This window comes from Theropithecus gelada, chromosome 11 (genome assembly GCF_003255815.1).
Source record: "Theropithecus gelada isolate Dixy chromosome 11, Tgel_1.0, whole genome shotgun sequence".
Taxonomy (NCBI): Eukaryota; Metazoa; Chordata; class Mammalia; order Primates; family Cercopithecidae; genus Theropithecus; species Theropithecus gelada.
Genome location: NC_037679.1, coordinates 82558247 through 82572344, shown reverse-complemented (window position 1 = coordinate 82572344; position 14098 = coordinate 82558247). Strand labels below are relative to the sequence as shown.

General features: G+C 45.6%; 1 protein-coding gene across 2 annotated transcripts in view; it reads left to right on the top strand.

Moving 5' to 3' along the window:
• The window catches only part of SBNO1 (strawberry notch homolog 1), an 80920-nt gene that overhangs the window by 11085 nt on the left and 55737 nt on the right, over positions 1-14098 (top strand). The window contains exons 2-4 of one of the 2 annotated variants that reach the window (XM_025402226.1): positions 5197-5328; positions 8108-8212; positions 10339-10651. In XM_025402226.1, the coding sequence (XP_025258011.1) occupies positions 5197-5328; positions 8108-8212; positions 10339-10651 (550 nt within the window). The remainder of the gene's footprint in view (positions 1-5196; positions 5329-8107; positions 8213-10338; positions 10652-14098) is intronic. The other variant, XM_025402224.1, reaches the window with a different exon arrangement.

Here is a 14098-nt window from a genome sequence, read left to right as displayed (position 1 = left end):
CAAAAAAAAAAAAAAAAAAAAAAAAAAAAAAAAAAAGACAGTGTCTTTTACAGACATTGTTATTCCCAGGTCATTCATCAGATTAGAGGGTCTTAAAGTGTTGTTTATTTTAATTGACCAGTAAAAATTGTCTATATATGGTGTATAACATATTTTCATATATACACATATACATTTTGGAATGGCTAAGTCAAATTGTGATTCCTACGAGTGAGTTCTGAGCTGGTCACTGATATTTATAACCATTGCTGTCTTTCTTACATGAACATCAAAAAGTTTCTCAGTACAATTTTTTTGTACTTAAATGGTCATTGTTAAGAAAACATATTTCAGAAAGCTCTCATGAACTAATACTTTGCAGTGAATATGCATTTCATTGATTAATGGCATCTCTTCACTTTTGAATATTATTAGATAGGGCTTGTTGTGTAGTTCATGGACTGATGGATCCCGTGGCCTGCAGGGGCTCTGTGTCTGTAGTTTTGGAAGTCACTGGATTAAAACAATGTACTTCTGGTTCAAATATAAATAAATTGTTTCCAGTTTTTATTTTAAAGAGATGACATTTTGATAGTCTCCAGAGTTCTATTAATCTGGGTCAAGATTATCTGTAGCCGGTGGGCCAAGACCGTATTTTGGTCTTAATGAAGTATTTTATGATTGAAAATGTTAAAAGCATTGATTTAGAGCTCTAGGTACTTGTTCGTATTATGCAGTAGGATAATTTGTAAAAGTACGGTCAAATGCGTGTATATTAGAAAAATTAGTTAACTTGGTCTTCTTTTTGAATCATAAGTCATCAGGCAAACAACTTTATTTGAAATCTATATTGGGACATTTCTCCTGTTTCCTCTGTCATTTAGTTCATGTTATTTATATCTTGCTGTCTAATACTTTATCCCCCCTCCAATTTTAATTTCAATCTGGCGTTTATTCTGAAATAATGAAATATCGTAGTTTACCAACATCAACTTCATCTACTCATTGGAAAGAAAACTTCATGGACTTTGGGAGTTTGATCTAGTTTCTAATCTTCTACCACTCCCTGCGTGAGTGAACTTCAGTAGATAATTTAAGTTTTCTGATCCTCAGTTTCAGCTCTTAAATTATATTACCGATCTCACTCAGGGTTGTTTTGGGCTTGAGTATGATAATGTTTATGAAGAATTTAACACCGTGCTAGGCTTGTTTCCTTCCTTCCTCACTCCCTGCCCAAAATGGTTTTCTTCCTTAGGTTACTTTTCCTTTTTCTGGAAATTCTGGAGAAATCTCCTTTGGGAGGCTGGGCGTGGTGGCGCACACCTGTTATCCTAGCACTTTTGTGGCCGAGGCGGGCGGACTGCCTGAGCCCAGGAGTTTGAGACCAGCCTGGGCAACACGATGAAACCCCGTCTCTACTAAAATACAAAAAATTAGCCGGGCGTGGTGGCGGGCGGCTGTAGTCCAGTTACTCAGGAGGCTGAGGCAGGAGAATTGCTTGGACCTGGAAGGCGGAGTTTGCAGTGAGCACCGCTGCACTCCAGCCTGGGAAACAGAGCGAGACTCTGTCTCCAGAAAATCTCCTTTGGGGTATCTGTTCTTCCTCCTACCCTTTTACACAGTGGTCTGCCCTCAGTTTCATTCTGGATATCTGGTTTTCACCTTAAACTCACTCATGTTTCCATTAGAACATGTGTCTAGGCCGGGCGCGGTGGCTCAAGCCTGTAATCCCAGCACTTTGGGAGGCCGAGACGGGTGGATCACGAGGTCAGGAGATGGAGACCATCCTGGCTAACACGGTGAAACCCCGTCTCTACTAAAAAAAATACAAAAAAATTAGCCGGGCGTGGTGGTGCGCGCCTGTAGTCCCAGCTACTCGGGAGGCTGAGGCAGGAGAATGGCGTGAACCCGGTAGGCGGAGCTTGCAGTGAGCTGAGATCCTGCCACTGCACTCCAGCCTGGGCGACAGAGCGAGACTCCGTCTCAAAAAAAAAAAAAAAAGAACATGTGTCTAAATGATACACAAACGTAGGTGACGTAGACACAGTAGAGGATTTCTTTGTTAAATGCTTTCACCTGAAACAGTTATTACATGCTAGAAGTCATGCTCAGGCCAGGCACAGTAGCTCACAGCATGTAATCCCAGCACTTAGGGAGGCCAAGGTGGGTGGTTCACCTGAGGTCAGGAGTTTGAGACCAGCCTGGCCAACATCGTGAAACCCTGTCTGTACTAAAAAATACAGGCCGGGCGCGGTGGCTCACGCCTGTAATCCCAGCACTTTGGGAGGCTGAGGCAGGTGGATCACGAGGTCAGGAGATCGAGACCGTCCTGGCTAACACGGTGAAACCCCGTCTCTACTAAAAAATACAAAAAAAAAAAAAACTAGCCGTGTGAGGTGGCGGGCGCCTGTAGTCCCAGCTACTCGGGAGGCTGAGGCAGGAGAATGGCGTGAACCCAGGAGGCGGAGCTTGCAGGGAGCAGAGATCGCGCCACTGCACCCTAGCTTGGGCGACAGAGCAAGACTCCGTCTCAAAAAAAAAAAAACAAAAAAAAACAAAAATTGCCGGGCGTGGTGGCTCACGCCTGCAATCCCAGCACTTTGGGAGGCCGAGGTGGGCGGATCACGAGGTCAGGAGATCGAGACCATCCTGGCTAACACGGTGAAACCCCGTCTCTACTAAAAATACAAAAAATTAGCCGGGCGTGGTGGTGCGCGCCTGTCTTCCCAGCTACTCGGAGGCTGAGGCAGGAGAATGGCGTGAACCCGGGAGGCGGAGCTTGCAGTGAGCGGAGATGGCGCCACTGCACTCCAGCCTGGGCGACAAAGTGAGACTCTGTTCAAAAAAAAAAACAAAAAACAAAAATTAACCAGGCGTGTTGGTGGGCACTATTTGGGAGGGTGAGGCAGGAGCATCAGCCCAGGGGGCAGAGGTTGCAGTGAGCGGAGACCGTGCGGTTGTACTCCCCCTTGGGCAACAAGAGCGAAACTGCGTAGTCATGCTCATCGTGCTCTTGGCTAATGCCATTTTTGTAGGACATCACGAAACACTGACATTTAATTTTATCACAGTCAGAGCAAATGGGCTAGCTGAAAATCAGTATATTTATGTAACGTGAAATTAGTTTTCTGAGAAGAGTACAGATTTTTCATAAGTATGTTTGTATATATAAATTGGTTATTTCAGAGAAATTAATGAGAAAAGTTAAAATTTAGAAAGCTCTTTTTCCCCCCTATAAAATGGGGAAAAATCTGTGGCAGCAGAAGACTTTAGTTTGGCCCCTGAGATTATAGTTGGGAAAACCTCCAAACTAAAATCTGTCTACTTTAAATTGGCTTTAGTCCCCCCCAACCCCCTGCCCCCCTCAAACTCCATAGAATTCATCCTTCAAGTCTTCCAGGCTCAACATTTATTTTTTCTTTTCTCTTGGCTTAGCTCTAACCATTCATCAGCTCATACTTTTTCTCTGGCATGCTTCATATTCTCGCTTCCATTTTGAGTATTTAAGCTAAATCTGATGGATTTAGCTCCCTAAGTATCTTGGATTCCATTTCCCCTTCTCTCTGCCCCATACAGTTATAATACATCTCTCTCATGGTCAGCTGTGGCAGTTTCCCAAGATGTCTTTCTACTCCGGATCTTGTTCTGCCCCCTCTTAGTTTGTTTCCACATTGCTGTTGACAAATCTTTCTATTTTTTTCTTTCTTTACTGAGTTGGGCGGGGGGGTCTTACTCTGTAGCCCAGGCTGGAGTGCAGTGGTGCCATCACAGCTCCCTGCAGTCTCCAACTCCTGGGCTCAGGTTCCTTCCAAGTGGCTGGGACTACAGGCCTGCACCACCACACTTGGCTAATTAAAAAAAAATTTTTGTAGATATGGGGTCTCCAGGCAGGTCTTGAACTCCTGGCCTCAAGCTAACCTCCTGCACCTCCACTTTGGTGCTAGGATTAGAGACTTGAGCCACAGTGCCCAGATGAGTAATCTTTCTAAGTCACAAATCTACTGTGTCAAGTAGTCTTCAATCAGAAAACTTGTTAGTAATCCCTGTTTCCCACAGGAGCAAGTGGACTCTCCACCGTGGTGTACAAAGCTGTAGGTGATACTTCATCTCTTGCCATTTCCTGCCTGAGACCCATACTTCTGTTCTGAGCTTCCATATCATAGCCATGTTGAATTATCTCCAGGGGTTTTCTCTTTTCTTTTCTTTTTCTTTCTTTTTTTTTTTTTTTGAGATGCAGTCTCGCTCTGTCACCCAGGCTGGAGTGCAGTGGCACAATCTTGGCTCACTGCAACCTCCACCTCTTGGTTCAAGCGATTTTTCCTGCCTTAGCCTCCAGAGAAGCTGGGATTACAGGCACCCGCCAGTACGTGTGGCTAATTTTTGTATTTTTGGTAGAGGCAAGGTTTCACCATTTTGGCCAGGCTGGTCTCAAACTTCTGAACTCAGGTGATCCACCTGGCTTGGCCTCCCAATGTGCTGGGATTACAGGTGTGAGTTACTGCACCTGGCCTCCAGCCATAGTTTTTGTTTTTTTTTTTGAGACGGAGTCTGGCTCTGTTGCCCAGGCCGGAGTGCAATGGCGCGATCTCGGCTCACTGCAAGCTCCACCTCCTGGGTTCACACCATTCTCCTGCCTCAGCCTCCCGAGTGCCTGGGACTACAGGCGCCTGCCATCACGCCTGGCTAATTTTTCTATTTTTAGTAGAGACAGGGTTTCACCATGTTAGTTAGGATGGTCTCGATCTCCTGACCTTGTGATCCACCTGCCTCAGCCTCCTGAAGTGCTGGGATTACAGGCGTGAGCCATGTGCCCTGCCGCCTCCAGCCATAGTTTTTAAAGCATGTCAAATTCTTTCATGCCTCCATGTTTTGAATGCATAGTCCAGAGGATCCTGGTCCACCTGATAATTCCCTGAGGCTCTGCTGCTTTGTCATCTTTATCTCTGCTTCCACAAAGTTCATTATTTCCTTCTCTGTTCCCGTAGCCTTTTGTAGACATATATTCGTGCTATGATTTATGTACTTCTCTATCCTTTCTATTTTTGCGTGAGCTTGGGATCCAAGACTATTTCTTTTTATCCTCTTTGCCTGACACATGGCAGGTTCTTCATTAATATTGAATGAATGGGTCTAGTAGAGATTGTTGGATTGTTTAGAGGGGAGTTAATATTTGTCACTTTTGTTTTTTATGTTAATATTTAATATTTCATTTTAAAGATGGTGGAACCAGGGCAAGATTTACTGCTTGCTGCTTTGAGTGAGAGTGGAATTAGTCCGAATGACCTCTTTGATATTGATGGTGGAGATGCAGGGCTTGCAACTCCAATGCCTACCCCGTCAGTTCAGCAGGTAAGAGTTTTCCAAAGCCTCTCTTTCTTGGTGATTTCCGCTTACAGTACTTTTTTTTTTTTTTTTTGAGATAATCTCACTCTGTGGCCCAGACTGGAGTGCAGTGGTACAGTCATGGCTCACTGAAGCCTCAACCTCCCAGGCTCAAGCAGTCCTTCTGCCTCAGCCCCTTAAGTGGCTGGGACTATAGGCACGCGCCACCACGCCCAGCTAATTTTTTGTCTTTTTTGTAGAGACAGCATTTGCCATGTTGCCCCAGGCTGGTCTTGAACTCCTGAGCTCAAGCAGTTGCCCACCTCAGCCTCCCAAAGTGTTGGGATTACAGGTGCGAGCCAAGCTCGGCCCAATTTTAAATATACTTGTGAAGCCTTAATTTTAGATACATGTGTTAATTTTTTTTTTTTTTTTTGAGACACAGTCTTGCTCTGTTGCCCTGGCTGGAGTGCAGTGGTGCCATGTTGGCTCACTGCAACCTCTGCCTCCTGGGTTCAAAATTCTCTTGCCTCAGCCTCCTGAGTAGTTGGGATTACAGGCGTGGGCCACCACGCCTGGCTAATTTTTGTATTTTCAGTAGAGATGGGGTTTCACCATGTTGTTCAGGCTGGTCTCGAACTCCTGACCTTGTGATCCACCTGCCTCAGCCTCCCAAAGTGCTGGGATTACAGGTGTGAGCCACTGTGCCCGGCTGAATGTTATTTTTATGTTGAGTATTCACTTTGATTTATGAGGCAAAAAATAACACTATTTTCTGCTTTGATATTATTATAAATGTACAGACAGTGTAAGAGATGTTTAGTGTTCTTGTGGGAGTATCTTTAATTTCCTTAATAGTAGTTTAATTATTTAGGGATATTCTTCTGTGACTTCACCATATACATTCTCTGAAAGCAAAAATGTAAGATTCTGGCAGGGCACGGTGTCTCATGCCAGTAATCCCAGCACTTAGGGAGGCTGAGACTGAAGGATTGCTTGAGCCCAGGAGTTTGAGACCAGCCTGGGCAACGTAGCGAGACCTTGTCTCTATAAAAAGTTAAATAAGGCCGGGCGCGGTGGCTCAAGCCTGAATCCCAGCACTTTGGGAGGCCGAGACGGGCGGATCACGAGGTCAGAAGATCGAGACCATCCTGGCTAACACGGTGAAACTCTGTCTCTACTAAAAAATACAAAAAACTAGCCGGGCGAGGTGGCGGGCGCCTGTAGTCCCAGCTACTCGGGAGGCTGAGGCAGGAGAATGGCGTAAACCCAGGAGGTGGAGCTTGCAGTGAGCTGAGATCGCGCCACTGCACTCCAGCCTGGGCGACAGAGCCAGACTCCATCTCAAAAAAAAAAAAAAGTTAAATAAAATTAGCTGGCCGTAGGTGTGTGTACTTGATGTCCCAGCTACCCAGGAGGCTGAGGTGGGAGGATCACTTGAGCTCAGGAGTTTGAGGCTATTGTGAGTTGTTATCGTGCCACTGTACTTTAGCCTGGGTGACAGAGTAAGACCTTGTTTCTGAAAAATAAAAAAATAGACTGGTCCGAGTGCAGTGTTGTTTATAGCTAATTGATCACAGCCAATTACAGATTTCTTTGTTTCTCCTCTACTCCCACCTGACTAACCTTAAAAAAAAAAAAAAAAAAAAAGACTAAAAAATTTTTTTTTGTTGTTTTTGAGACAGAGTCTGACTCTGTCACCCAGACTGGAGTGCAGTGGCACGATCTTGGCTTACTGCAACCTCCAACTCTCAGATTCAAGCAATTCTCCTGCCTCAGCTTCCCAAGTAGCTGGGATTACAGGCGCCTGCCGCCACGCCTGGCTAATGTTTTTATGTTTTTGTTTTATTTATATATTTATTTTTTGAAATTGAGTCTCCCTCTGTTGCCTAGGCTGGAATGCAGTGGCGCGACCTCCACTCACTGCAAGCTCTGCCTCCCAGGTTCATGCCATTCTCCTGCCTCAGCCTCCTGAGTAGCTGGGACTACAGGTGCCCACCACTACACTTGGCTGAATTTTTGTATTTTTAGTAGATACGGGATTTCACTGTGTCAGCCAGGATGGTCTCGATCTCCTGACCTTGTGATCCACCTGCCTTGGCCTCCCAAAGTGCTGGGATTACAGGCGTGAGCCACCATGCCCGGCCAAGCCCAGCTGATTTTTGTATTTTAGTAGAAATGGGGTTTCTCTGTGTTGGCCAGGCTGGTCTCAAACTCCTGACCTCATGATCCGCTTGCCTCGGCCTCCCAAAGTGCTGGGATTACAGGCATGAGCCACCACACCCAGCCTACAAAAATGTTTTGTTTTTTTTTTTTTTTTTTGAGACGGAGTCTCGCTCTGTCGCCCAGGCTGGAGTGCTGGCGCGATCTCGGCTCACTGCAAGCTCCGCCTCTTGGGTTTATGCCATTCTCCCGGCTCAGCCTCCCGAGTAGCTGGGACTATAGGCGCCCGCCACCACGCCCAGCTAGTTTTTTGTATTTTTTTTTAGTAGAGACGCGGTTTCACCGTGTTAGCCAGGATGGTCTTGAACTCCTGACCTCGTGATCCGCCCGTCTCGGCCTCCCAAAGTGCTGAGATTACAGGTTTGAGCCACCGCGCCCGGCCACAAAAATGTTTTTAAAAAGGGATTGTTAGTATAGTTTTGTGGAGATCTTGTGCTTGCAGAGATTGTTACATTATATCTGCTGTTAGTGATTTCACCTCCGTTTGAATGTTAAGCTTGATATTTTTAAATAAATGCAAATCTTGTCCTTGAAACAGAATTTACTGCTGTCCTTTATATTTTGTCTGATGTTTTCTCTCCAGTCAGTGCCACTTAGTGCATTAGAACTAGGTTTGGAGACCGAAGCAGCAGTTCCTGTTAAACAAGAACCAGAGACTGTACCTACTCCAGCACTATTAAATGTGAGGGTAAGAATTATTTAGATTTGTCCTTACTTCTAAAATAGTTTAGAACTGTAGTGAGAAAACATGGCCAGGTGTGGTGGTTCGCACCTGTAATCTCGGCACTTTGAGAGGCTGAGGTAGGAGGATTGCTTGAGCCAAAGAATTCAAGACCAGCTTGAGCAAAATGGCAAGACCCCATCTCTATAAAAGAAGAAACGGGCTGCGCATGGTGGTTCATACCTATAATCCTGGCACTTTGGGAGGCCAAGGTGGATGGATCACGTGAGGTCAGGAGTTCAAGACCAGCCTGGCCAACATGGTGAAACCCCATCTCTATCTCTACTAAAAATACAAAAATTAGCTGGGTGTGGTGGTGCACACCTATAGTCATAGCTACTTGGGAGGCTGAGGCAGGAGAATCTCATGAACCTAGGAAGTGGAGGTTGCAGTGAGCCAAGACCAAACCACTGCACTCTAGCCTGGGTGACAGAGCAAGACTTCATAGCAAAAAATAAAAAAAAGAGGTTGGGCGCAGTGGCTCACGCCTGTAATCCCAACACTTTTGGAGGCTGGGGCGGGTGGATCACAAGGTCAGGAGATCGAGACCATCCTGGCTAACATGGTGAAACACCATTTCTACTAAAAATACAAAAAATTAGCTGGGCGTGGTGGCGGGCGCCTATAGTCCCAGCTACTCGGGAGGCTGAGGCAGGAGAATGGTGTGAACCTGGGAGGCGGAGCTTACAGTGAGCTGAAATGGAGCCACTGCACTCCAGGCTGGACGACAGAGTGAGACTGTCTCCAAAAAAAAAAAAAACATAATAAAAAAAAAAACCTTTTAGTGTGAAATAGTTTTCTCTCTCTCGTTCTACTTTTTGCCACTTTCCCAATATCCTACCCTTACCTCCTATTTTGTGACACATTTCTTTCATTCTTGTTTCAATTTTTTTTTTTTTTTTTTTTTTGAGATGGAGTCTCGCTTTGTTGCCCAGGCTGGAGTGCAGTAGCGCCATCTCGGCTCACTGCAACCTCTGCCTCCCGGGTTCAAGCAATTCTTCTGCTTCAGCTTCCCGAGTCACTGGGACTGTAAGTGCCCACCACCATGCCGTGGCTAATTTTTGTATCTTTAATAGAGACAGGGTTTTACCATGTTGGCCAGGCTGGTCTTGAACTCCAGACCTCAGGTAATGTGCCCGCCTCAGTGTTCCAAAGTGCTGGGATTACAGGTGTGAGCCACCGCTCCCAGCCCCACAAAGATATTTTTAAAAACAGATTTGTATGTGAAGATATATAGCATGTTCGTTGATGACAAGTCAAAATACTGAAAAAAAAATTGTAAATAGTAGACTCTTTATTAAAGACTCATTATTAAAGGAGTCATGGAGAAATAGCAAGTAGTGTTGAGGAGGAAAAAGGTGAAAATGTCATCAGTCAAGGCATTGGAAACTTTGTTACTAGTCTTTTGGGGAGGTTGGGGTGGGAGGGCGTCTTGCTATTTTGCCAAGGCTGATCTTAAAATCAAGTGAGCCTCCTGTGTCACCCTCCCAAGGAGAGGGAAATGCAGGTGCACACCACTGTGCCTGGCTTAGTTGTATTATTTTCAGTTTGTGTGGGATAGTTCTATTTTATGCTTGCCATCCCTGACAGTTTTAGAAAGGGTTATATTACTACTATATCTTCTTTTCATCAAAGTTGTGCATTTTAACTTGGTAATTTGTAGCTAATCAAATCAGAAATGAAGTACCAATATCTAGGCAAGACTGGGTACAGTGGCTCACGCCTGTAATCCCAGCACTTTAGGAGGTTGAGGTAGGATAATGGCTTGAGCCCGGGAGTTTGAGACCAACCTGAGCAACATAGTGAGACTCTTACCTCTAAAAAAAATTTGCCACGCATGGTGGCTTGCACCCGTAGTCCCAGCTACATGAGAGGTTGAGGTGCAAGAATCACTTGAACCTGCTTGGGCAAGGCTGCAGTGAGCTATGATCACACTTCAGCCTGGGTGACAGAATGAGACTATGTTCCAAAGAAAGAAGCAATAATAAAAGTACATTTTAGATTTTTAGTTGTTCTTCCAGGTTTATGGATATAAGCTTCATTAGAGAATAAAGCATTTTTCAGTGGTGTATTATTTTTTGTTTTCTGTCTAGCAGCAGCCTCCATCTACTACAACATTTGTGCTGAATCAAATAAATCATCTTCCACCCTTGGGATCTACCATTGTAATGACTAAAACACCACCTGTAACAACCAACAGGCAAACCATCACTTTAACTAAGTTTATCCAGACTACTGCAAGCACACGCCCGTCAGTCTCAGCACCAACAGTACGAAATGCCATGACTTGTGCACCTTCAAAAGACCAAGTTCAGCTGAAGGATCTACTGAAAAATAATAGTCTTAATGAACTCATGAAACTAAAGCCACCTGCTAATATTGCTCAGCCAGTAGCAACAGCAGCTAGTAAGTCCGTTTTCAATAGTATCAACTTTCTCCCTTTGGTAAGCTATGTCAGCATCTTTGTTAAACCGTTTGCTTGAGTTTTTAAAGAACTGGGCATTAAAGGGTGTTTATCTGCATTGTTCTGCATACTTACAGTCTTTAACACAATTCAGGGGAAGCAAAAGTTTAGATGTCTTGGGTAGAATGTTTAGCTTTGAAATGAAATTTCTGGGATTATCAGGTAGCTACATTAGCAACATGAAATCTTACCAATTTTATATATTATAGGTAGTCAGTTAACATCTTTCTTAATCCTTTACAAATCAGTGCATCTTACACTTTATTTACCTATGACTCATCTGTGGATCTTGTTTGAAAGCAGAATATGATTCTCAGTAGAGCCCACAATTCTACATTTCTTTTTTCTTTTTTTGAGGTGGACTTTCAGTCTGTCACTCAGACTGAAGTGCAGTGGTGCAGTCTCCGCTCACTGCAACCTCCATCTCATGGGTTCAGGCCATTCTCCTGCCTCCGCCTCCCGAGTAGCTGGGATTACAGGAGCATGCCACCACGCCCAGCTAATTTTTGTATTTTTGCTGGAGACGGGGTTTCACTGTGTTGGCCAGGTTGGTCTCAAACTCCTGAGCTCAGGCAGTCTGCCCACCTTAGCCTCCCAAAGTGGTGTTGGGATTACAAGCGTGAGCTACCACGCCCGGCCTGCTTGTGTTTTTCTGAAATAGAGGGCTAAGAGCATTCTAAAAGAATGGGTGATCCCAGCACTTTGGGAGGCTTAGATGGGTGGATCACGAGGTCAGGAGATCAAGACCATCCTGGCGAACACAGTGAAACCCCGTCTCTACTAAAACTACAAAAAACTAGCCGGGCGAGGTGGCGGGTGCCTGTAGTCCCAGCTACTCGGGAGACTGAGGCAGGAGAATGGTGTAAACCCGGGAGACGGAGCTTGCAGTGAACTGAGATCTGGCCACTGCACTCCAGCCTGGGTGACAGAGCGAGACTCCGTCTCAAAAAAAAAAAAAAAAAAAAGAATGGGTGATAAGTGTTGATAGGAAGATGTAGAACTTTGTCTTAAGTGACAGATGTAATAAAAATTTTCAGATCATCTGGTTTTTATGTTTGGGTCCATAACCATTGTGTCCTTGTGGTTGTAGTTTTTTGTTTTTTGGTTTTTGTTTTTTGGTTTTCCTTTCAAGGTCATTGTCCTGAACTGACTGCAACCTGGCACTGAGATGCAAGTTGGGAAATCATTTTAGCTGTGTTAGGACTGATTCCATTTTGTGCTGTGGAGTGCAGCGCTGTGACCTTGACCTGGCTGAGGTGCAGGGCAGCTTCTGGAATCACTTGCAAGGGATTTGGGGATGGTCGACAGTTGGAGGAAGGTGCTTCTCGTTAGGGTCTTTGGATTTAATGAGGAAGCCTGCTTCTTGTATGAGTGGCTTCCTCACATCAGCATATGCCATCGTAACTTAAAGGAGTGGATGTATGCTATTGTGAGGGAAGAATTTAGAGACCAAAACAGAAAACAGGATGGATTTGGAGCTGGCTGAACAAGATACCTTGTACAGTAAATTCTCCCATATTTAAGGTAGTGATTTTTTTTTTTTTTTTTTTGAGACGGGGTCTGGCTCTGTCGCCCAGGCTGGAGTGCTGTGGCCGGATCTCAGCTCACTGCACGCTCCGCCTCCCGGGTTTACACCATTCTCCTGCCTCAGCCTCCGGAGTAGCTGGGACTACAGGCGCCCGCCACCTCGCCCGGCTAGTTTTTTGTATTTTTTAGTAGAGACAGGGTTTCACCGTGTTAGCCAGGATAGTCTCGATCTCCTGACCTCGTGATCTGCCCGTCTCGGCCTCCCAAAGTGCTGGGATTACAAGCTTGAGCCACCGCGCCCGGCCAAGGTAGTGATTTTTAAAAGACAAATGCAGGCATTTATAAGGCTGCACAGCAAGACTGTCCTTGTATGGAAGCCTGAGAAACTGTCAAGCTAGATCAGGACTAAGAAACAAAGATGGGCTGGGCACGGTGGCTCATGCCTGTAATCCCAGCATGTTTGGAGCCCGAGGTGGGTGGATCATGAGGTCAGGGGTTCAAGACCAGCCTTGCCAAGATGGTGAAACCCCGTCTCTACTAAAAATACAAAAATTAGCTGGGCATGGTGACAGGCGTCTGTAATCTCAGCTACTTGGGAGGCTGAGGCAGGGAATTGCTTGAACCCAGGAGGCAGAGGTTGCAGTGAGCTGAGATGGCGCCACTGTACTCCCGCCTGGGCAACAGAGCAAGACTCTGTCTCCAAAAAAAAAAAAAAGATGGTAAGTTAATGCTGAAGATACAGTTTTTTGTTGTAGGAGGTGGTCCTCTTTTTACTGAAGGGGAAAAACATTGAAAATATGGAACTGCAGAAAGCAAGGGTGTTGCATGTTCTACCTCTTTTCTGGGTGGTTATTACCCCTTGGATTTCTAACCTGTCACTTTCTCTGGTCTTTAAACTAGGAGCTGATCACTGGCCCTTTCACAATTATAATAAACAAATCATGCCCCCAAATATCATCTCTGTTCTAGTCTCCTTGTTTTGTTAATACTTTATTTTTATTTTTATTTTTCTTTGTGAGACGGAGTCTCATTCCATCGCCCAGGCTGGAGTGCAATGACATGATCGGCTCACTGTAACCTCTGCCTCTTTTTTTTTTTTTTTTTTTGAGATGGAGTCTCGCTCTGTCGCCCAGGCTGGAGTGCAGTGGCCGCATCTCAGCTCACTGCAAGCTCCGCCTCCCGGGTTTACGCCATTCTCCTGCCTCAGCCTCCCGAGTAGCTGGGACTACAGGTGCCCGCCACCTCGCCCGGCTAGTTTTTTTTGTATTTTTTAGTAGAGACGGGGTTTCACCGTGTTAGCCAGGATGGTCTCTATCTGCTGACCTCGTGATCCGCCCGTCTCGGCCTCCCAAAGTGCTGGGATTACAGGCTTGAGCCACCGTGCCCGGCCAACCTCTGCCTCTTGAGTTAAAGTGATTCTCCTGCTTCAGCCTCCCGAATAGCTGGGATTACAGGCATGAGCCACCAAGCCTGGCTATTTTTAGTAGAGACGGGGTTTCACCACGTTGGCCATGCTGGTCTTGAACTCCTGACCTCAAGTGATCAGCCCACCTTGGCCTCCCAAAGTTCTGGGATTACAGGCATGAGCCACCGCACCTGTCCCGTGAATACTTGAATTAGTTGTACTCGTTTTAGAGTCCAAGTGATAGTCCTCCCAAATACTCTTCATCTTTTGCTAGAATAGATGAAATGCTGATCAGCCCTCCTGGTGTTAGCACTCTCTTCCCTAAAGGCAGTGATTTCTACACCTCTATCTCAAGAATTCCCGGTACTGTGAGGACTTCAGGGATCCTTGGAGGCTGAAGGGTGGTTCCAGGGGTTCTGGACTGGATATCCCCACCCCTATTCAGTCAAGCAGCTCT